The sequence below is a fragment of the Perna viridis genome, chromosome 1 (assembly GCF_037379345.1).
Source record: "Perna viridis isolate PV_CMFRI_1.1 ecotype Kerala chromosome 1, ASM3737934v1, whole genome shotgun sequence".
Lineage (NCBI taxonomy): Eukaryota > Metazoa > Mollusca > Bivalvia > Mytilida > Mytilidae > Perna > Perna viridis.
In genome coordinates, this window is record NC_142445.1 from 71,692,399 (window position 1) to 71,714,911 (window position 22,513).

The window sequence follows — 22,513 nt, forward strand, 5'->3', positions numbered from 1 at the left end:
TACGATGTTAACATCATTTTATATATCAGTTGTACATGATAAATGTCTGATTGTCTTATAAACAGGGTTTGACTAAGTAGAGTTGGACTGTATTATCTATACGATGATTGACATACATCTTGCGACACCTACATTTATATATAGCTATGAATGATCTATTTTTTTTTTATTAAATTCATGTTTGTATCAATGAGAGAATGGTGATGATTTATTTATTAGTCCCTGTATTGGCCTCATTACAAACAATTACATTTGCCCCAAGTTGTCAGCTCTGTGAAAAGTCTCCTGCACCATTCCCGTGGTCAAAGTGCGAAAACCCCTGTGATCGATATCAAATGAAATTGAAATATTTATTATGTTATGGTAATCATTCGAAGAGTGATTGCTTTAAAACATGTAACGTTACTGAAAGTGACTTGCAGTATACAAGACCGTGTGTCGAGCATTGTATCCATGGAGCTTTAGATAACAACCATCAATGAGTTTGTCATGCAGGTTACATTGGTCAATGTTGCAGTAAAGGTAAGGACATTTACAGAAATACTTAAAAATTATCTAACACGGCGAAAATGTAAAATGTTGATTTAAAGTATTAAGAGTTACTCTTGTGTGAAAAAAAAAACGTTCGGGAAAATTGCTTTATAAAGAAAATGATAACTTTTATAAGGTAATGAAAATAACAGATCATCAATGCTAATGTTCGGGTTTTATTTGGGGGAGTTTTTTTCTTTCTTTTTTTTTTAATATTATTTTGTTTTGTAATGGGTTTTGAATACGGTACTGCCTAAAATCCAGGAAGAGGGTGATTCATCATATCGTAAGATAATCGATGAAATTGTATATTAAATACATTTGTGATGTCCTAATTAAAAAACAACCCTCTCTATGTTCATGACCTTGAATCTGCTACTTATCGTAAAATATTTTTTGTTTGATTATAGCGTACACAATTCTGTTTCTGTAGTAGAACAAAATCAAAATTTAAGTGTTAATATCAGTGGACTACTTTTATACATGTATACACTTACATTTCCTAATACAATTTCTATTGGGCCTACAGAAGGATTTGCAAGTGCAAGAATCACCCATTATAAGCCTCAGTCTGATTTTAAGGCAGAGCTGTACTTTAAAAAAAATCCATTTTTATGATAGAGAATGGTATTTTTTAATCAGTGCTAATGATGTGAACCCTACTGTTCGTGTATAAAAGAAAAGAAAATGTGATTTTGAATTATTTTGACTTAATTATTGTATCGTTTCAGAGACTATGATGTAGGGTGACAAACTCCAACTGATATTCCGCCTTTTCCTTATACGTAGTACCTCATCCTTCCCTAAATCGCAAAAAAACTAAGGTTTTTACTCCCATCTATCTGCGGTTAGGAAAGATCTTTTATTAATAAAATTTCAATAATCATATTTCCATGACATAAATGTTTCAATTGGTGTTTTTAAATATTAAATGTAACCAAATAATTGGATCTTGCACACGTTTATCATTTCTTTCTAAAGGACGTGTTTTTCTTTTAATTCTGGTTTTGCTTAAGCTTGATAGGGAACATAGCTGCGCTTTTGAGTTGTTGTGGTTATTTTTCATTACTTATTTACATTATTTAAATAAGAGTTAATTTTCCATAAAACTTTGTTTTCATCGTTTAGATTAAACTAAAAACATTAAAATGTTGATTTTACTATGGCATATTTTGCCGTGAATTTACTCATTTTATAAAGATTGATGAATGTTTGTTGTCTCCTTGTATCTATGGTAACTGTTGGTTAACTAAAGTAACTGAGCAACTCGGACTCCCCTATATACTGGGATCATGGTCTAGGTCCATCGGTAGTCCAAGCACACTTTGCTTTTCTAGAATCCCTCACCAAGTTGATTACAAAATGGCATGTCCGGGGAAGACGAAAAAGTAATGGAAATATACTAGTATGACACGGTGAACAAATCGGTGCAATGGATACAACGAACTTTAAAAGTGATGTCTTTAATCTTGAAGCAATACAAATCTTTTCCAGACCTGAAACGGATATAGCAATCTACTAATAGTCTGCGTAGTTTCGGCAAGTTATGAAATGACGTATGAGTTGTGACATGAAAACTCCATACGCGTGTGCAGAAAGGATGCTTCCACAGACGAAAGGAAAGTTGGGGATACGGAAGGCAAAGTTATCGCATAAGTGTCGTATACTTTAGTCATGAGTTCCCTTTCGAGGTTGACTTCTTAGTGTCTTTAGTTTACTTTATTTCAAGTTCTTTGGGGTCGATTCGTAGTATAAAATCCCAAAGATTGTTAAAAGAAAAACAAAATGTCATCTATACAACGGAAACTGAAATAAAAGGATCTGACTATACGATGTTCGTATCAGCCCAACAAGAGTGAAAAAATAGAGCACAATTTCCATTAGAACTTAAACATAAGTTAATTACACCATCAACACAGTTACCATAGTGACACGCTGAGGAACAGCACTCGTTTACATCTAAAAAAATAGTTCTTGCATGATTCGGAGTTTTAAACTTTGAACTCGTCCGTTATTTAAGCATTTCACTAAAATTATGCATACAACTTTAGTAAGAGCGTAGAACACGGAAATGTTATCTCAAATATCTACCAATAAAGTGCGTCCATCTGCTTCATTAAGAACACCTATTTCATTCATATAGATAGTTTTAGTATTCCATATCATATTTGATATAATATGACAGTCTTTTGAATATGAAAATGAGAGGCTCAGCTTGTGTACTGATATAACGAGAATAGGTATGGTATATATGTCAACGTGACAACAACCTCACCGTGATGAAAATGTCAGCCCAAGGCGACCCATTGGTCTTCAATGAGCGACGAGGAACCCCCATACCACAGGGCAAGCTGCAGCTGCATCCAAAACATTATTATACACAGTAACTGCGAAATAGACACTCCCGACCTGGACAAGCGAAAACAATGCAGTGGGGTTTAAGTAGTTTGGTTTGGTTATAACCCTCATATTTAAAGTCTGGATAAACATGTACTACTCGTCCACGTTCCATCTTATTAGGAGAAATCCAAGTAACTTTTTAAGTTAAAGTTTCTTGTGTGTCTTGTTTTATGTTGCTGTTTGTAAGGTTTGAATTCATCTAAGAATTTGTTTAGTTGCCTTGGTCTCTTAGATAATGATGTTTTGATTTCGACGCAAACCAAATTCAGCGATTTCACCTTTGAGTTGACATTTAGTCATGATTTTAATAGAAATATAAAATCGTTTATTTTTTTTATTATCATTCTAGGAATGTGTCTTATCTTTAAACAGGTTATACGAAATAACTTGTTTTGCGGTTGTTTTTAATAAGCGGTTTATAAAAAGTGTAAACTGGCCCAAACCAGGTTACTGAATATAACCTGATAAAAATTTGTAACTTTCCTTACAATTTGATTTCTTATGTGGGATAGGCCGAACATTAAGAACTGATTCGTAATTCGATATTTCGTTTGGGATTATTTAAGTAGCAGTCTTTATAAACCCACCGAATTCAGTTTTATTTCTTGTTCAGAAACAGTTACTGATCAAATAACCAGTTTTGGTTTTTCATTTGGTAAAGACTGCATATTACAAATGAGAGCGGAACCAAAAAAATGCAAAACTTCCGGCACCTTAAAACTTTTGATGGTGGTTAAAAAAAAAGATGGTCAACCTCTATCCCCATTGTGATTTTTCGATCTCTGAATGAAAGTACTACAACAAAAAATGGTTTTCGAGTCCTAGTTTTAATTAGAAATTGCTGAACAACTTGAAATGGTTAGTATTGTCGGCTATAGGAAAATAAATACTACAGTTTTTCCTTCATTCATCATGGATAGTTTTAGTATTCCGTATCATATTTGTTATAATGTGATAATCTTTTGAAAAAATATCAAAGGTTGTTTACTAAACAAGTACCCCACGTCCACATTCAACGTTCGTTTATCATGAACTCGTGGATCGTTATGGTGTATCCGTCTGCACCATAAAAACTGATTTATTCAACGGGTAATAGTTTTCCTTTCCTCGTTTGTCTACCCCGGATTTGACTTTTTATGAGCGACTCGGTGGGTGTTTCTAGAAAAGCAGAGGACGCTTACCCTACCGGTGAACCTGGTCCATGCTCCAAGTTTTTAGTGGAGTTCGAGTTGCTCATTTGTTTTTGTTATTTTTTATGTATGATTTTAGTTATTTTATGTTCTTTGTTGTGTATGTCTGTTTTCCATATCTGGTCTTTGTCCCTGGATTGCATTCTTTTGATTACCGCTATAACCTTGGTTCCCTTGATTACTGTTCCATAAACCGACATCATAAGATACACAGTTAAGAAAAAAAAGCAGCCCATACGAAAATGGGAGCATGCTTCAGCTGGTTCTTTACAATCGTGTAACTTCGACTAAATGGAGAAGTCAAGCTGAAGAAGAGGTGTTATTTTTATTTTCTAGTATCTCTTTGTGAGTTGTATGTAGAAGTTGTAATAATGTAAGTAGATACTCCGCGTGCTTTCTCCTTTCATGACTAAGCCTTATTGTAAATTCAGACAGATAGTATTTTTAAACTGGTGCTCTTTTATTGCTTTAGTGCTAATTTTTTAAAGAGGTTTAACTTAAGACTTGTTTGTAGCTGCTTTTACATCTTGCTTTATGTATGACGAGAATAGATATTGTGAATATGTCAAAGAGACACAACCCCACCGGGATAAAAAAAAATGTCAGTTCAAGGCCACCCATGGGTCTTATAAAATTCAATAACGACGAGATAACCCTCACACCACAGGGCAGGTGTCACATATATAATTCTGGGTCTGTCATATGCCTGGGTACTGGTCGGATACAGAATGTTGATATTTTTTCTCCGGGGTATATTACATGCAAATAAAGAACTATATGTGTATCGCGCGACCAACACCTGCATTAAATAAGAGTAAGGAGCAAGAACAAAACCTTTAACAAATGTTAAAATGTATATATGAAATGCATACACAGAACGCTAATATTTTGAGTCCAGGGTACTATGATAAAAGCACATGCAGGAATAGTAAGGTACTTTATGTTCACAACACTGGAGAACCATCATTTTGCAGATGATATTCCCACTTTGCAAGTCAACCTGGATTCCAACTCAATGCGAAGAAAGCAGAAGTTATGAGGTTCAACAAAACACCTCATCTTGTAGAAAATAAAGGTAGACTGGAACAAAACTAAGCGTGTGGACAAATTCATTTACCTGCACGGAAAATATAAAAGTTGCCAATTTTACAAGATAAAAAATATTTCGAAATCAAAACAATTCAACAGGAAAACCACAGAATAGTTACGGGTTTAACATCATATGCTAGTAGAGATTCACTTTATCGAGAGACTGGTTGGGAAACATTAAAGGATAGAAGAGAACAAAAAAAAACTTCCTTTGTTGTATAATATGATTAATGGACATTGTCCTGAATATTTATCAGATTTACTTCCCACATTAGTATCTGAGATATTAGTGTATAACTTACGCAAAAACCGCAATTATAGCGTCCCTCCAACTAGACTTTCATTGTATCAACAGTCATTTTTGCCAGCTACATTGAACCTATGGAACTATTTGGATCTCTCCTTACCAGAATCACCTTCTTCTGATATATTTGAATTACGTTTAAAATTAAAATGTCGTAATAATAATTCTATTAGTAGGCCACCACCGTTTTACCTTATTGGTAAACGATTCATGAATTTGACTCATGCACGAATTAGAAATAAGTGTAGTGCTTTGAAAAGCGACTTATTTAGAACACATATTATTTTTGATAAAAGCTGTTCTTGTGGAGCTTTGACAGAAGACGCAGAACATTTTTTCCTCGTGTGTCCAAATTTTACTGTGCGACGAAACATGCTTTTTCACAATTTGACTGGTCTAGGAACAAATACTTGTTTTAACACTCTGCTTTTTTAGATGATTATTTGAGTTATGAGTTTAACTCATTGTTTTTTAGTTATGTTCAAACGTTCATTGAAGCTACTAGGCGGTTTTCACGTGAATAATATAATATTACATTCAGCTCGTAGGGTATATCATCAACACTACTTGTGTTTATTTTTATCATGTTCCACTGCAACATTGATGTATGTGTGTCTTGAAAAATTCAACTTATAACTCATTTAAACATAATGCATTCAATTTGAGTAAATATTTTTCGATATGCCTGTCTAATTTTATTCATGCCTAGTCCCCAGTGCATGCATGTATGTTTATGGGTCACTATATATTTGTTTGTCTCTATAGTAACTTCGTAAATAATACTATTTATTGTAAATGTATATCTTAGGAGAAGACATTGATAAGTTATACAACTTGTGTCTAATCCAATTGTCTTTGACAATAAAATATGTTTTAATCAAGGAAAACCACAGTAAGACTATATAACAGCAACGAAATATCAGTTCTACTACATAGTAGTGAGCGTTGGAGAGTCACAAAAGAATGCACAATTTTGAATGTTTGATATTTTCACATAAAGGCAATGAGAATGGGTTAAACAATTATTTTTGTGTATATATATATATATTTTTGTATATAGGATTTTTGTGGACCAAGAATTGTACACAGGTATGTACAGCAAAATAGTTGTCCCTATATACAGAAATTCCTGACTTGAAACAGGCGCAAAAATATGTGTATTTATATGTATGTGTTTCTTTCTATACTCTTAATTTTATTGGTTTCAAAAGCTCTATCGAGCTTGTGTTATATTGTTATAAATGTATAAATACTTAATTCGACTTAGAGTTTTTATCCCTCCCTCAAATTTAGCCAAAAAGATAATTTTTACACGTTTTTAAAATTTTTAGACTGAAATTGTAAGGCATCTAGAAGTACCGAAAAGGGGAGGGCGCTTAATGGTCTAAGAGGCGGTCCACTACATTAAATTCGGGTGGTTTTCCGAAATTTCCTTTTGATCCGCTCATGTTTGTATGTCATTATATTTTGTTTTATGTTGTGCTTACTCATATATAGTGTTGATCGTTTATATAGTGTTGATCATTTATATAGTGTTGATCGTTTATATAGTGTTGATCATTTATATAGTGTTGATCGTTTATATAGTGTTGATCATTTATATAGTGTTGATCGTTTATATAGTGTTGATCATTTACTGGGTAGACTTTTTTTTAATCTTTACATTAAATATTTGTTTCCCATACTCAGTTAAAATTCCGACTTAAAAACATTATACATCGTTGTTTTTTTTTTTCTCAAAAAAGATGGTACACATAGATACAAATATATAGGTCTTGGTAGAGATTCCTCATATTTTGTCAAAAATAATTCCAAATCATCTTCCAAATATACAGAAAAAGATGCTTACAAAATGCTGGAATTTTTAATCGGCAACATATTTGTCCAGTGTGGTGGACGCGTTTTTCAATAAACGGTCGGCATTCCAATGGGAACAAATTGTGCTCTTCTACTTGCTGACCCATTCCTTCACTCTTATGAGGCTGACTTTATAGCTGATCTGATCCGAAAGAAAGAATATCGTTTAGCTGATCTGATCCGAAAGAAAGAATATCGTTTAGCTGAGTCTTGAATCTCAGTTTCCGCTATATAGATGACGTATTATCTTTAAATAATCCTTATTTTGGGGATTTGTTACATCGCATCTACCCCAAAGAACTTGAGATAAATGATTGTTTGGGTTTAACAAACAGCAGTAATATTTCAGCTATATTTAGGCGATGAACATGAAAAAGATGATGAAATGAACATGAAATGATGAAATGAAAAAATGGGAAGGGACACAAGGATAATGGGGTTGTAAAATTTTGATTGCCAATAGAAAAATGGAGAGGTGGGTAGGGTCGGGCAATTTAGCCTCCTGTGGCGGAGCCCTATGGTTCCTACTCCGGGAAAATACCACAAAAGAGTTGTTAACGTGCGAGAAACGTGGCTTCTTTCCCAACACGGCGCACCACTATGGTTTGCGGTCAGGTTTTCCGTATTATGACCTGACAACCCCAGCATGAAGCACGCCATGGGTCCCCATTCCACCACCTAGGGCACACAACCCAGTTGCTCTGTGGGCAAAGTGTCCTAGCCCCGGCTAGGGTTCTGAACACTATTTAGTCGCATTTTACGACAAGCTTACCGCTGCTGTAGGCCAATTCTTTCGACACATGGACCCGCACGGGGCATTTGAAATAAAGGATACTACAAACACTGTGAAGTCAGCCTCATATCTTAGAAAGTGATGATAAAGGAAAACTATTGACCAAACTTTACGACAAACATGATGACTTTTCATTCAAAATTGTCAACTTCCCTTTTGTCTGTGGCAACATCCCTTCAGTATCTGCGTATGGAGTGTTCATATCACAACTCATACGTTATGCCAGAGCTTGCCGAAACTACGCAGACTTTTTTATCGCACTAGAAGTCTAACAAATAGGCTTCTGGAACAGGGTTATGTTGGTACAAGATTGAAGTCATCACTACAAAAGTTTTATGGTCGTCGTCATGAACTTGTGGATCGATACGGTATATCCATCTGCGCCATGAAAACTGATTTGTTCAACGTGTCATAGCTTTCCTTTCCTCTTTCGTCTACCCCGGACTTGACTTTTTACGAGCAACACGGCGGGTGTTTCTAGAAAAGCAGAGGACGCTTACCCTACCGGTGCACCTGGTCCATGCTCCCAGTTTTTAGTGGATTCCGAGTTGCTCATTTGCTTTTGTTGCTTTGTATGTATGATTTTAGTTACTTTATGTTCTTTGTTGTGTATGTCTGTTTTTCATATGTGGTCTTTGTCCCTGGATTACATTCTTTTGATTACCGCTACAACCTTGGTTCCTTTGATTACTCTTTGACCAGCTCACGTGGATCTGCTAACAATTTCTTTAATATTCTTGATATTATTGTTGTTGTTGTTGTTTTATTTCTTATTATAGATTTCTAATCATGGTTTCTGTTATATATTACTTTTTCAATTTAGATTGCAGGATTTTTTCCATTTTCCAAAGTTTCAAGTTTTACAGTCCGTTTCGGTTGCAATTTGGTTGTTGGGATTTAGTTAAACCCATATTAGTCTTCTCTATGGAAGGTAGGAATCCAAGGTAAACAAAATTGATTGAATTCTTGTGTTGCTGTATATTTATCATTTAATTGGTAAATCTTAAGAAGAAAACATGACAGTTTTATCATTTAAATATAGTTATTGATCTTCAGGGTCGGGTGTATTGAATATTCACTTGAATTTTTATTAAATAGTTGTTAGTTAGAAAAAAAGTCTGTAGGATACAAGTAACAAGAGCACAATTATTCACAATGCAATTTCCGTATGGGGGGTGGGGGGGTGGTCCTCACTTCCACTAAAATCTAAAAATACATCTGGGTGAAATTTCTCTAATCTAACACAATGTTGCTAAAATACACCCATATAGCTTTTAAATTTTGAAATATGCATGCGGCGTTTCTGCCCGTAATTGGCGTAAATTAAGTTTGTCAGCTTGAATCATATTTAACAAAAAATAAATTATTGTATGAATTACAATCAGGGTTTAGAGGTAATTTTTCTACAGACACTTGCCTCATTCATTTATTTGATCATACTAGGTCGCAGACTGCGGCCGGACTCTACACTGGCATGATAATGCTTGACTCACAAAAAGCATGCGACACAGTTGACCATAAGATTCTCTGTAATAAACTTCAAGTTATGGGTCTTAGTTTATCATCTGTGAACTGGTTTGATTCTTATCAATCTGATAGACAGCAGATGATCAGCGCAAATGGTACACAGTCTGACTTTCGTTAGGTCAACTGTGGGGTCCCGCAGGGAAGTATATTAGGTCCTCTTCTATTTTTATGCTATGTCAATGACATGTCTGCCAGTGTGGGGTCTGACTGCAAGCTATTATTATATGCGGATGATAGCGCTATATTGTACTCGCATAAAAATCCAGATATTATTTCAATTAAACTGGGAAAGGAGCTTCAGTCCTGTAGTAATTGGCTAGTAGATAACAAATTATCACTACACTTAGGAAAAACAGAGTGTATTCTTTTTGGATCAAAAAAAAAATTTTAAAAAACCACACAGTTTATTGTTACTTGTAATGAACATACTATTACATCTCAAAAAAGTGTAAAATATTTGGGAGTAAATATTGACCAATTCCTATCTGGTAATATAATTGTAAAAAATATTATCCAAAAATCCAATGCTAGACTGAGATTTCTATACAGGAATGCCAAATGTCTATGCAAGGAAGACTTTGAGTGTGGCCCTTATACAATGTCATTTTGATTATGTATGTTCGTCATGGTATAGTGGTATAAATAAATCTCTGAAAGAGAGCTTCACGTTATGCAAAATAAAATTGTACAATTTATTAATGGTTTTGACCACAGGAAAAGAGTTGATTATCCTGTTTTGTTAACAACTGGTTTTTTAAATGTTGAACTAAGAGTACAACAAATGTGTCTAAACAATGCACATTGAATTTTTATAATAAGTGCCCAAGGTACATGAATAGCAATTTTGTGAAAATGGCAGATATTCATACTTATGATACAAGATCAAGTAAATTCAATTTTTTTACTCCATCGGTTAATTGCCATTCTTCAAATACATTTTATTATAATGCTATAAAGGATTGGAATAGTCTCCCTTTAGAATTAAAGAGAACAAAAAAATGTGAACAGTTTTAAAACTGAATTAAAAAAGTTTCTTTTTGAAAAAATGAAGGTTACTTTAGAAAGTAATTTTATTTCATAATATATAAATATAAAGCCTGCCTAAGACTTGCGTCGGTCAATTTGTTGCTTTTTGATTTTTAGCCCTAAATAAGTTTGGGTACATTTAATGGACCCCATTGGAAATAAGCTGAAAAGCTTTAATGGGCTATCCAAGGTTAGATATCAACCTACTCTTTACTTTTTAAGGCTACCAATTAAATTTTAACATTTAACCTAGATGCAGTCATGGCAAGTTTTAATACTATATTGTCATTAGAGTATACTATATATTGTATGACTGTATTTAATGAATGGATGCTGTCCTGTAAATTGTTTGTATGATGTTCTGATCTGAATAAAGCTATCTATCTATCTAAGGTTCAAAAAGGGGGATACTTTTTCAAACATCAATTTTTCAATAGCCACCCTAAGCCTTAAGAGTTCCATAAAATAAACATGTATGGGCTGCTAGCTTTCAAATTCAATACTTTTGGTTCCTTACTGTTCGTACAATTTTTTCATGAAAATATCTTTTTTATTACCCACCAATCATGAACGTTTCTGTATTTTCCACTGGGCTGCATGTTGGGTTAAAGTTCTGGCTGAATACCGAGGAGACACAATTGCGCTATTGTAACCTGTACTGTATTATATATAACAGGACGAGAAAAAATGGGTCTGTCTTTTTACTCAAATATACTCAAATTTACATGCAAATATCTTTAAACGGCACTTAAATAGATGTTCAGGGCAAATTAATCATAAATATCCAAATATTTGTGTCTTAAGCATTGATCTCGCAAAGTTGTAACACATATACAATGACGGTTATGACAAGAATTTCTGTACCAGATTTCAAATTTCAGCACAACTAATATTTTATTTGAAAAAAAAACATCTGATGTCGGTGTTTATTGCAATTCAAATTAGTCGGACTTTCTGAATTTCCATTTTATCATTAGAGGTAACTGTTCTAATTATTTATGGTTTATACTCCTTTTTTTAAACAAAAAAATGAAAACAATAAAAACTAACAGACATTCTTTTAACAGTTAACACCACTTGTAAACCAAAACAGGGATTTTATATTACACCGAAACAATCTTAATCTTTAATTGAAATCCAGTACGGAAATTTGTGTCATTTCTGTCATTGTATCTTTGCTCATTTGTTACAATTTGCGAAAAATTGGGATATTTATGATTAATTTGCCCTGAACATATATTTAACTGTCATTTTAACAGAAATTCGAGGCATTTCCATGTTAGTTTGAGTATATTAAGAGTATATTTTAGTGTATTTGAGAAAAAATAGGACGGGTATTTTCTGATACATTTTTTGCTATTGCTTTAGTTTTACTGAATGGAATTAAAAAATTTAATATGATTTCTAAAAAAGAATAAGAGTGCTTTTAATTGATATGAAGTCTTTTGGAAAATGTAAAAAAATAAAGCAAAATTCTTGAGGAAGCGAGCTTCTCTGCCAAGAAAATGGCGATAAAAAGGGGGACATGTTGATGTGTAAAGTTCATTATTGATATAATGTGTTATGTCTGTCCAAAAATGTTTACTTATTCTTAAAGCTTATACTAATAGGCATATTTTGATATAAAAATTATTTCCTTTTGAGTCAGTAATAGTGGGAAAATCTTGATGTCGATTTTAAAAGCTCCCAGGAGCTTACATTGTATGTTGTATTGTTTTAAAATATCGACATTAAATAAAGCTTTTGTATTGTATTGTATTATTGATGAACTTATTCTGTTACGTTACTTGTGTCATATTTTACAGGGGTATGGTAACAAAACACCAAATACATGAAAATTTTAAATTGACACATTTTATCAATAATGAACTTTATTCTATCGCCATTTTCTTGCCAGAAAAAAATCGTCCTGTCAAGATTTTCACTTTATTTTTTGACATATTTTAAAAAAAACTTGAAATCAATTGAAAGCAATTTGATCTCTTCTTTAAAAATCATTTTAAATTTTTGAATTCCACTGAGTGAAACAAAAGTTATAGTCAAAAATGCATAAAAAAATGCCTGACCTAGATTTATATACAGCATATATTTAACTCCTTATTGATATATGTTGTGCTTGTGATATATACCTATGTCTTCTATTTTTTATTCAAAATTACTCATGTACATTGTATTCCCTTTGTGGTTCTATTTTGGATCTTGTTATGGCAGATTAATTCACTAAAAACAAAAGAATTATATATTCAGACAATATTCCTAATATCTATGGATCAAAACCCCTTCAAGGAGGAACCACAGATTTCTAACTGTGCAACATGTAATATAGGGTGCTCTGTGCAGTGTATGTTGGTGCTCTTCATTATTTTACATCCACCACCATGAACTTGTGTGTGTACATATGTACATGTACATCTATACATTAAAATCGTATCATCATAAAAATGCAATTCACATCAAGTTAAAATATACATATATTTGTTACACTCTCTGGCTTGTAGACTGTTAAAAATGGTTGAGTTTAATAGTGTTCCTGTATAAGTTTAAAAGATAAGTGTCACTTAATTTAAAGTCTATAAGCCTTCCTAAATCTTCACACTTGTAATTTTTAAAACTTTATTTAATAATTCTCATAAAACTACTATTCATTTTAGAAGATTTTACTATCTAAAATTATATTTTCGTTCTTAAACTTGTAGAAAAGTTAAAATTTAAAAGGTAAAATTTCAGAAAGAATAAAAGTCAGGTTTTCATTGTTAATAAAATGTAAAAAATAAGAAATTAAGACCCCTGGTATTTTCTTCTATTCTTATTTCTTATTAATATTTAGGTTAGTCACTTAATATGGAGTAGACACTGTCTGTGTGAGCTTCACCATTCTTGGAATACCGATATACCCTGATTAGCAGCTCCAGTAATATACATGTAATATAAGGCAGGTTTAACCTGTAAGAGGTCAAATTTATAAGCTAGAAAGATCTTATTGATAAATATGTCACTTATGCTATGATTAATCCCTTATATACATGTAATATAAGGGAGCACAGCCAGCTTCAACATTCTCAATTTTACCATTTCAAGCAGATTCAGCTATATCCATTTTAGGTTTAGCGGTCAGATTTGTAATTTGTACTGATTCCTGAATTTTATAAAAGTCCTCCACATACATCATGTGTCTGGGGTTGTAGGGCTGAAACAAGTCCTCCACATACATCATGCGTCTGGGGTTGTAGGACTGAAACAAGTCCTCCCCATACATCATGTGACTGGGGTTGTAGGGCTAAAACAAGTCCTCCACATACATCATGTTTTTGGGGTTGTAGGGCTGAAACAAGTCCTCCCCATACATCATGTGCCTGGGGTTGTAGGGCTAAAAAAAGTCTTCCACATACATCATGTGTCTGAGGTTGTAGGGCTGAAACAGGTCTTCCACATACATCATGTGTCTGGGGTTGTAGGGCTGAAACAGGTCTTCCATATACATCATGTGTCTGAGGTTGTAGGGCTGAAACAGGTCCTCCACATACATCATGTGTCTGGGGTTGTAGGGCTGAAATAAGTCTTCCACATACATCATGTATCAGCGGTTGTAGGGCTGAAACAAGTCTTCCACATACATCATGTGTCTGGGGTTGTAGGGCTGAAACAGGTCCTCCACATACATCATGTGTCTGGGGTTGTAGGGCTGAAACAGGTCCTCCACATACATCATGTGTCTGGGGTTGTAGGGCTGAAACAGGTCTTCCACATACATCATGTGTCTGAGGTTGTAGGGCTGAAACAGGTCCTCCACATACATCATGTGTCTGAGGTTGTAGGGCTGAAACAGGTCCTCCACATACATCATGTGTCTGGGGTTGTAGGGCTGAAATAAGTCTTCCACATACATCATGTATCAGCGGTTGTAGGGCTGAAACAAGTCTTCCACATACATCATGTGTCTGGGGTTGTAGGGCTGAAACAGGTCTTCCATATACATCATGTGTCTGAGGTTGTAGGGCTGAAACAGGTCCTCCACATACATCATGTGTCTGGTGTTGTAGGGCTGAAATAAGTCTTCCACATACATCATGTATCAGCGGTTGTAGGGCTGAAACAAGTCTTCCACATACATCATGTGTCTGGGGTTGTAGGGCTGAAACAAGTCCTTCCCATACATTATGTGTCTGTGGTTGTAGGGCTGAAACAAGTCCTCCCCATACATCATGTGTCTGGGGTTGTAGGACTGAAACAATATAGTCAACATATATTTATTTACTTCCAAAGGATACTATTACTTTCAGTATGATACAATGCATTTTTAGGCTTTGTAATTTTTACTATACTTAAGGATTTTCAAACCTGTGATCGGAAGGGGGATCTTTTATCTTTGTTTGATCAGAATTTATGAACCCTTGTTGGCCCGTGTCACCATTTTGTTGATGAACTTAGTTCTAATCCCACATTGAAGATTTCTCACGTGGAACTACTAAAACTGATGCCTTGGTCCTGAATCAGAAATGATGCAAGTCGCTCTGTGTGCCGAAAATGGAAAAAAAAAACATTGTTTTTAAGTACCTCAGAGTATCATTTTATCCCTAGTGGGTTGGGGAATATTTTACTCTTAAATTAAAAATAATTGCTTTTCCTATTTTAGAAAGGCTATTTGATTTGTATAATAAAATCAGGGCTATTTTTTTCCATTGCGGGTTAACTTTTTGAACAGCATAGAAAGATGGATAAGTACATCCAAACTTTTTTATTGTAGTACAAATGTACTGAAATAATAGTAACAGCAAGAAAGTACACATTTACAGACCATTTAATTACTCCCTTAAGGTATTCCTGAATAATGTGTGCATCCCTTCATCTTGAAAATTATTAAGCACTTACATTATTCATTCACAATTGACTCACCTTGACTAGATTGTACATGTTTTATTTCAGTATTTTGTATTGGTACTTCAGAAAATAAACATGAATGTTGATGTTTTGGGTCGAATAAGGCCCTCAATACGAGCAGAAGGCCCAGAGAACCTGGTTATTGAGGGTCAGAGAGTTGGAGCTCAAACAAAAGGACCATTTATTAAGTAAATATAGATTATTCAAATTCTTTCTTTTATGTACATCTACAAATATGATTTCAAAGTAATACAACAAAACCAATGAGACCTGACCTCTTCATGTAAAATGTAATAATGTTGTGAACTTGTTGCATGTTAAAGTGATTTTACAATACAGATATTGGAGTTGATGAACATTAAAAACAAGTAACACATCTATGTAGAATGAAGCGATGTTTCAACTGAAGCCTGGAAGACTTTCAAATGAAGCAATCAGTTGATTTTATGTGCACTTTATTTTCTTTTTAAGCTTTTCAACACTATTCAGAAAAGACACAGATAATTATGAGATTTTCAAAAATGCCATTGAAGAGCCCTTGTTGAACTTCCACATGGCTGGTTTTAATGTTTGTTTGTTGTTGATGGGTGAAACTGAGGCAGGAAAGTCATACACTCTGACTGGGGAGGGTTCTTCTAAAACTGGTGTGGTGCCCATGGTAATAGATTACCTCTTCACTAAATTACAGGATGGTAAGTTATTATAAACCCTCTGACTGGGGAGGGTTTGTCTAAAACTGGTGTGGTGACCAATGTAATAAATTACCTCTTTACTGAATTACAGGCTGGTAAGTTATACACTTTGACTGAAGAGGGTTCCTCAAAAACTGGTGTGGTGACCATGGTAATAGGTTGCCTTTTCACTGAATTACAGGATTAGTTATATTCTCTGACCAGGGAGGGTTCCTCTAAAACTGGTGGTGTTCTTTAAAAACAGACTATCCCTAGAGGAATACAGAATAGCATAGAAGGAAAAAGATTTCTCTTTAATTTCTATAGTCTGCCATGTATTCCATTAGATGGTTAAGGATTGTCTTCCTTTCATACTGTACACAAAAATAGTTTTTGGTCTTATAAGTTCTAATTATGTTAGAAATTTCAAAAATGTTTGTTCGTCATATCTGTAGAAGTGATGATTAGTTATAACAAATGATAATGTATTGTATATAGCATTTGTGCATATTCATTTTTTGTCCATAATGAAACTGTTAAGTATCATTCTGTGTAAGAATCAGGCAATGGGTGGTGCATCATTTTCCCAAATTTAGTCATTGCCTAAAATATATTCGGTACATCTAGAAAACAACCAAAAAGCCATTTAAGTTTATCCTGAAGCATCTGTGACGTAGATATTTTTTACTGATTATATAAGGATAGAGTGAGAGAAAATTTTCCTGCCATTTTTCCATAGTGCATTTCAGCTGAATTTGACCTCTCGTTATCTTCAAAAGGCAAATTTTACGAACACTTTGATGGTTATTTCTGATGATTATCAGGTATAATTAATAGGTTAATGCAATAAAATCTCTGCGTTTTTTTTTTCCTTCATGTGCCATACCTTTTATATACATTTGGCTGATTATTAGACGGAGAAGTTCTAAAATTTTGAAAGATAACTCAACATTTATACTATCATGTTGTCTGTTTAAACCATTTATTAGCTCACCTGGCTGTAGGCCATGTGAGCTATTGCCATCACTTGGTGACTCCTGGTAGCCTTTTGTTTTTATTGCTTTACAGTTTTTCTTTGAAATCCCTTCATGCTTTAACTTTGATTATTCCATTTTAATTGTTTTATTTTTTTTTTAAAACTTAACAGACCAGTACATGATGGATACTAAAGTACGTCGACAGAATCCTGTTGTCAGCCTTCAGATGTATGAGGTTTACAATGAATTGGTAAAGGATTTGCTACAGGTCCCTGGTGGTGGAGCAGCTTATTGTGATCTGGCTGAGTCTGCAAATAGGGGAGTCTATATAAAGGTCAGTGATAGGCTCATTAAGGATAGCATCTTATTGTGATCTAGCTGAGTCTGAAAATAGGGGAGTCAGTCAATATAAAAGGCCAGTCATAGGCTTATTAAGGGGGCATCTTATTGTGATTTGACTGAGTCTGCAAATAGGGGAGTCTATATAAAGGTCAGTTATAGGCTTATTAGGGGGGCATTTTACTGTGACCTGGCTGAGTCTGCAAATAGGGGAGTCTATATAAAGGTCAGGGAAAGGCTCATTATGGATAGCATCTTATTGTGATCTAGCTGAGTCTGAAAATAGGGGAGTCAGTCAATATAAAGGCCAGTCATAGGCTTATTAAGGGGACATCTTATTGTGATTTGACTGAGTCTGCAAATAGGGGAGTCTATATAAAGGTCAGTTATAGGCTTATTAATGGGGAATCTCACTGTGACCTGGTCACGTCTGCAAATAGGGGAGTCTTATTAGGTAAGATGTATGTTTCTAAAGCGGACATCTTATTGTGATCTGGCCAAAATATGTGAATAGTAATAATGATAATATTAGACTGCAGTTTTTATTTTCATTTTTAGCAAAGAGCCAATTTATATCAAACATGAAATGAAATTCATAATTTGAATTTTTAGAATTCTATTGTTTAATTTTATGTTTCTAAAGAATGGCAGTGAGGTACAGTTAAGGGATGCTTCAGATGGAAATTCTAAATATAGACAGGGTATGTCACGAAGAACTCAGGAAGTCAATGACTTTGGTCCAGCGACTGCTAATGCTGCTACTATCATCTATATAGATCTCTCTATGGTAAGTGTATTATATTGTCATTATCATGGTTAGTTACTGTAAACAAAACTCATTTTTCTTGTACAGCAATTTACAACCAATATATTTGATTAAGATGATAGTGACACCTTTCGGAACTTACCTGGTCAGAACTCACCTGTTTTGGAATGCTTGGTTCAGTATAGACTGGTGTTAAGTTTACAACAGATTAAAATGCATTAAAGCTGATAGAGAAGGACTGGTTAATTAATGGTTTTGAAAGGTTTCACTGTTCATAACTCAGTTCTTACATTTCAAATATTCTTAACTAATTTTCTGATTGTTTGATGTGTTCTCCAATGAACTACTTGTGCTCTTAGTTTAAGAAATAACAGATAATACATAGCAATATAAAGGCAATTATATCAATTAAAAACCTACTAATAAAACATATATAGCTTGAACTCTTAATATACAAGTTATTTATATAATTTCATTTTAAGAATACAGATGATTATTTATCAAGGTCAGTTTAGATGTAAGAAATACTTTTATGGCTGGTTCCATGTTTACATTTAGATTAAAAAATAAAATGTTTCTGTAAATACTATAGGCTAACATACCTGAATGGCCAGAAGTTAAGAAACAGGTACTATGTGTGTCAGGGATAATGTCACAGGGTTGGAGCAATTGTAACAGGAAATATGTATGTCAGGGATAATGTCACAGGGTTGGGGCATTATTACATCAACTGTGTATGTCAGAGATAATGTCACAGGATTGGGGCAGTTATAACAGGAACTGTGTGTGTCTGGGGTAATGTCAAAGGGTTTGGGAATTATAACAGGAATTATTTGAGTCAGGGATAATATCACAGGGTTTGGGTAGTTATGTTATTGTTTTTTTATTGCATGAATATGTGTAAGCTTCAAGCTTTCTAAAGAAAACTTATTTTCACTAAAAATGTAGCATAGGTATCAGACAACAGTTTTTCGCCTATGTCTTCTTAAACATTCTGACTGGTGAAAAGTATTCAGCATGATGATAACTGTCTGTGGTCATATTTCATCATGGAAATCTGTCTGTGTACTTGAGTTGGAGCCCTATTGCCCATTTTGGCATTTTTTTTTTCTTGGCTTTTTTTTTATTTTATTACTTTCAATGATCTATCCCTTTGACACTACTGGACTGATTAGAATCAAACTTGGCATGTATGGACTTTAGGGAATTCTGCCTATAATTGATATAGGGATTTTTTATCTCTAGACAAACATGGCCACCACTACTAAAAATAGAACATAGAGGTCAGGCATCAGTTTTTACATATATCTCCAAAACCATAAGGTTCAGCCCAATTTTGTCAAAGGATACAAGTGAGAGATCTATCTGCATGATGAGAACAATCTGTGGTCAACATTTGGTTAACCCGTGCCTTTTTGAGCTTTTTTTTTATATTCCTACTTTCAAAAAACTTCTGTGAAAGAACTGGATGCAGTTCAATGAAAGTTATATGGTTGTTCCTTAGGTATGATTTTGGGGATTTGTTATCCATGAAAAAATAGCCACTTTCACAAAAATTAGAATTTATCTATCTTGCCAGGTGAACATATTAGCTCTTTAGAGCGTCTATTTAGTTTAAGGATGTAAACCAGTTTTAGACAACCATTGTATCATTACCTCATGCTACTGTATGTTTTAGCTGCACAGTTTACCTCATTACATATCTCCTTGTAGTCATTTTGTACACATTGTTTTTTATCAGTCATTTTGTTTAAATATTGTCTCTTGAAACGCCAGACTTTATAATTTAGCTTTTTGTGCATGGCATCTGTCTTGGAATTGTAAAAGACAGACAGAAACATTCAGTATCTGCAATAAAATGATCCTCATGACTAGACCAACAAAAATTATATTTGGTTGAAAAAATATTTAGATAATGCATTTCAGTTTATCCATAAAAGACATAATATGACTATTTTATTATCCCAGTCTTCTGGTAAGATCTAAAATGTGAAACCTGTATCTGTACCCATACCAACTTTTCCCCATACCCAAATAATGTTTACTAAAATATTCATTTTTACAGTATGTGAAGAACTGGAAATTGCATAAGATGTGCAAAAGTCTGTTTCAATTAAAATGATGTATATTTATCTAGTATTTCTTGTTTGGTCAGTTTTCTGATTTCAATAGGTCTAAAATGTGGAAGTTACCATACCAAACTAATCATTGACTATTCTCTCTTTCCTGGCAGAATTTTATGTTTTTATGAAAACATTAAGAGGTAAAATCTTCACTTAAAGACATTAGATATACTTTTGAAAGATTTGATGTAGTTTTTAAAAAGAAGTGACTGAGTTTGAATTCTGTACCATACCTAACGTCAGTCCCCAAACCAGTTAAGAATGGAGTAATCTTATCTAGGATGAAAAAAAAAGTCTCACAAATATAGTCTTACACGTTTTGTTTTTTAATCGTCAATGAATACTTTGATAATATTAATATGGTTTAATGTCTAATATGCACAGATAACAAAAATATCCGACTGATTTTGGGTATGGGAATTTCAGGTTACACATTTTAGGCCTTTTGAAAGCAGAAAAAAAACGTATAAAAATCAAATTATTCAAAAAAATATTTTTAAAATCATTAACTCTAGCCTAGCCATCATGCCATTTTGTAAATGTGAACCAACTTTCAGCTTGAAATATCAAGTAATAATGAAGAAATTGGCAAAATAGAATTTGGGTACATGGAAAGAGTAATCAAGGGAACCAAGGTTATAGCGGTAATCAAAAGAACGTAATCCAAGGACTAAGACCAGACATGGAAAACAGACACACACAACAAAGAACACAAAGCAACTAAAATCATACATACAAAGTAACAAAAGTAAATGATCAACTCGGAAAAGTTGGTACAGGAATAGGTATGGGTTACACATTTTAGACCCTACCAAGTCTTATGTGGCTTAGTTATATCTAGTCTCTAATAAAGAAGTATTTCCTTGGAACTTCAAGTGAAACTAATGTTGTAAGACGAGGAGCGATCTAGACCTGTCATATCTCTTATTATACCTTGGACTTTAGGGTAATGTCTCTGTATACTGCTGAAGGGGAGGTAACTTAGATATTTTTAGTTGTTTTGTAGGCTGAATACTAGTGCTCTCAAAGGATGTTCAAACATTCTGAATTTAAGTAAACTGCTCCCACTTGCTCAACAGTCTGCTTAGTGCATTGTAAAGTTTTGTCATGTATTCAATATCAATAGTAAAGTGCTGCATTCTCATTATAAGCAACTCAGATAGGTGGCCAAAAGGAAGGAAAGAGGGCTACAATAAAGATATATAAATGCAGGGTTAGATTTTAGGATACTGGTTACTGTGGTTAAACATTGGGTTTCTACAGTATTATAACAAGATTGAAAACTATTGTGCTAATAATGAAGGCCGAATTTACCCAGAACAAAGTTTTCCATCCTAGGTACCACCATCCTGGCTACCCCAACATCCATAGACACACACACACACACATTCACAATCTAAAATTGACATTTCTTTAAATCTGTTTTCTATGAAAAAAAACTCTAAATGTGGCGTATGTTTCACCAGAACTAACTAATTCTTACAGTGCTTATTTTATTTTTTACTCAAATTTTACTGTCTACTCCGTCTTTGAGAATTGTACTTTACTTAATTTAACCTTTGCATCTTGATGGTAATTGTAAGTTTACCACTAATTTTTTTTAGAAAATAAGTCATCCAATCTTCAGATATCACCCATTTAATCCTTACAAAGTCTGACATATGAACTCATTATAATATTCAGAAGTTAGTAAGATAACTATAGTGTAATACATCAATATTTCTGTACAGCCTTCCCTTAACGACACCTATATACTGTTAGTGTCAGTATGTTAAATGTAATGTACCCATTTATTTTGATTGATCTCTTACAAAAGGGACAGAGAAAGGTTTCACACTTCATCAAGTCTCAAAGATGTATTATATTTAAACACCAATGTATATTCAATCTAAATAAAACTCTCAATTGAAATCTATATCTGAATGCTCATAAAGACTCCATAGAATTGGTTTTGTTATCCATTAGAAATCTGGTTCACAAAGTAACACAGGTATTCTGTCCTTATCTAATAAATTGATACAAATCAAACAAATCTATTTTGT

At 33.7% G+C, this 22,513-nt stretch overlaps 1 protein-coding gene across 3 annotated transcripts in view; it reads left to right on the plus strand.

The window, feature by feature from the left end:
• Positions 1 to 9,021: 9,021 nt before the first annotated feature.
• LOC148630252 (coiled-coil domain-containing protein 78-like) overlaps positions 9,022 to 22,513 on the plus strand; it is a 38,564-nt gene continuing 25,072 nt past the window's right edge. Inside the window, exons 1-6 of one of the 3 annotated variants that reach the window (XM_088564249.1) lie at positions 9,022 to 9,108; positions 15,641 to 15,783; positions 16,067 to 16,287; positions 17,414 to 17,577; positions 18,226 to 18,369; positions 18,941 to 18,976. In XM_088564249.1, coding sequence (XP_088420375.1) covers positions 15,671 to 15,783; positions 16,067 to 16,287; positions 17,414 to 17,577; positions 18,226 to 18,369; positions 18,941 to 18,976 — 678 coding nt within the window. In that variant the 5' untranslated portion in view covers positions 9,022 to 9,108; positions 15,641 to 15,670. Of the gene's footprint in view, positions 9,161 to 15,640; positions 15,784 to 16,066; positions 16,288 to 17,413; positions 17,578 to 18,225; positions 18,370 to 18,940; positions 18,977 to 22,513 lie in introns of all 3 variants that reach the window. The other 2 variants (XM_088564257.1, XM_088564263.1) reach the window with 2 other exon arrangements.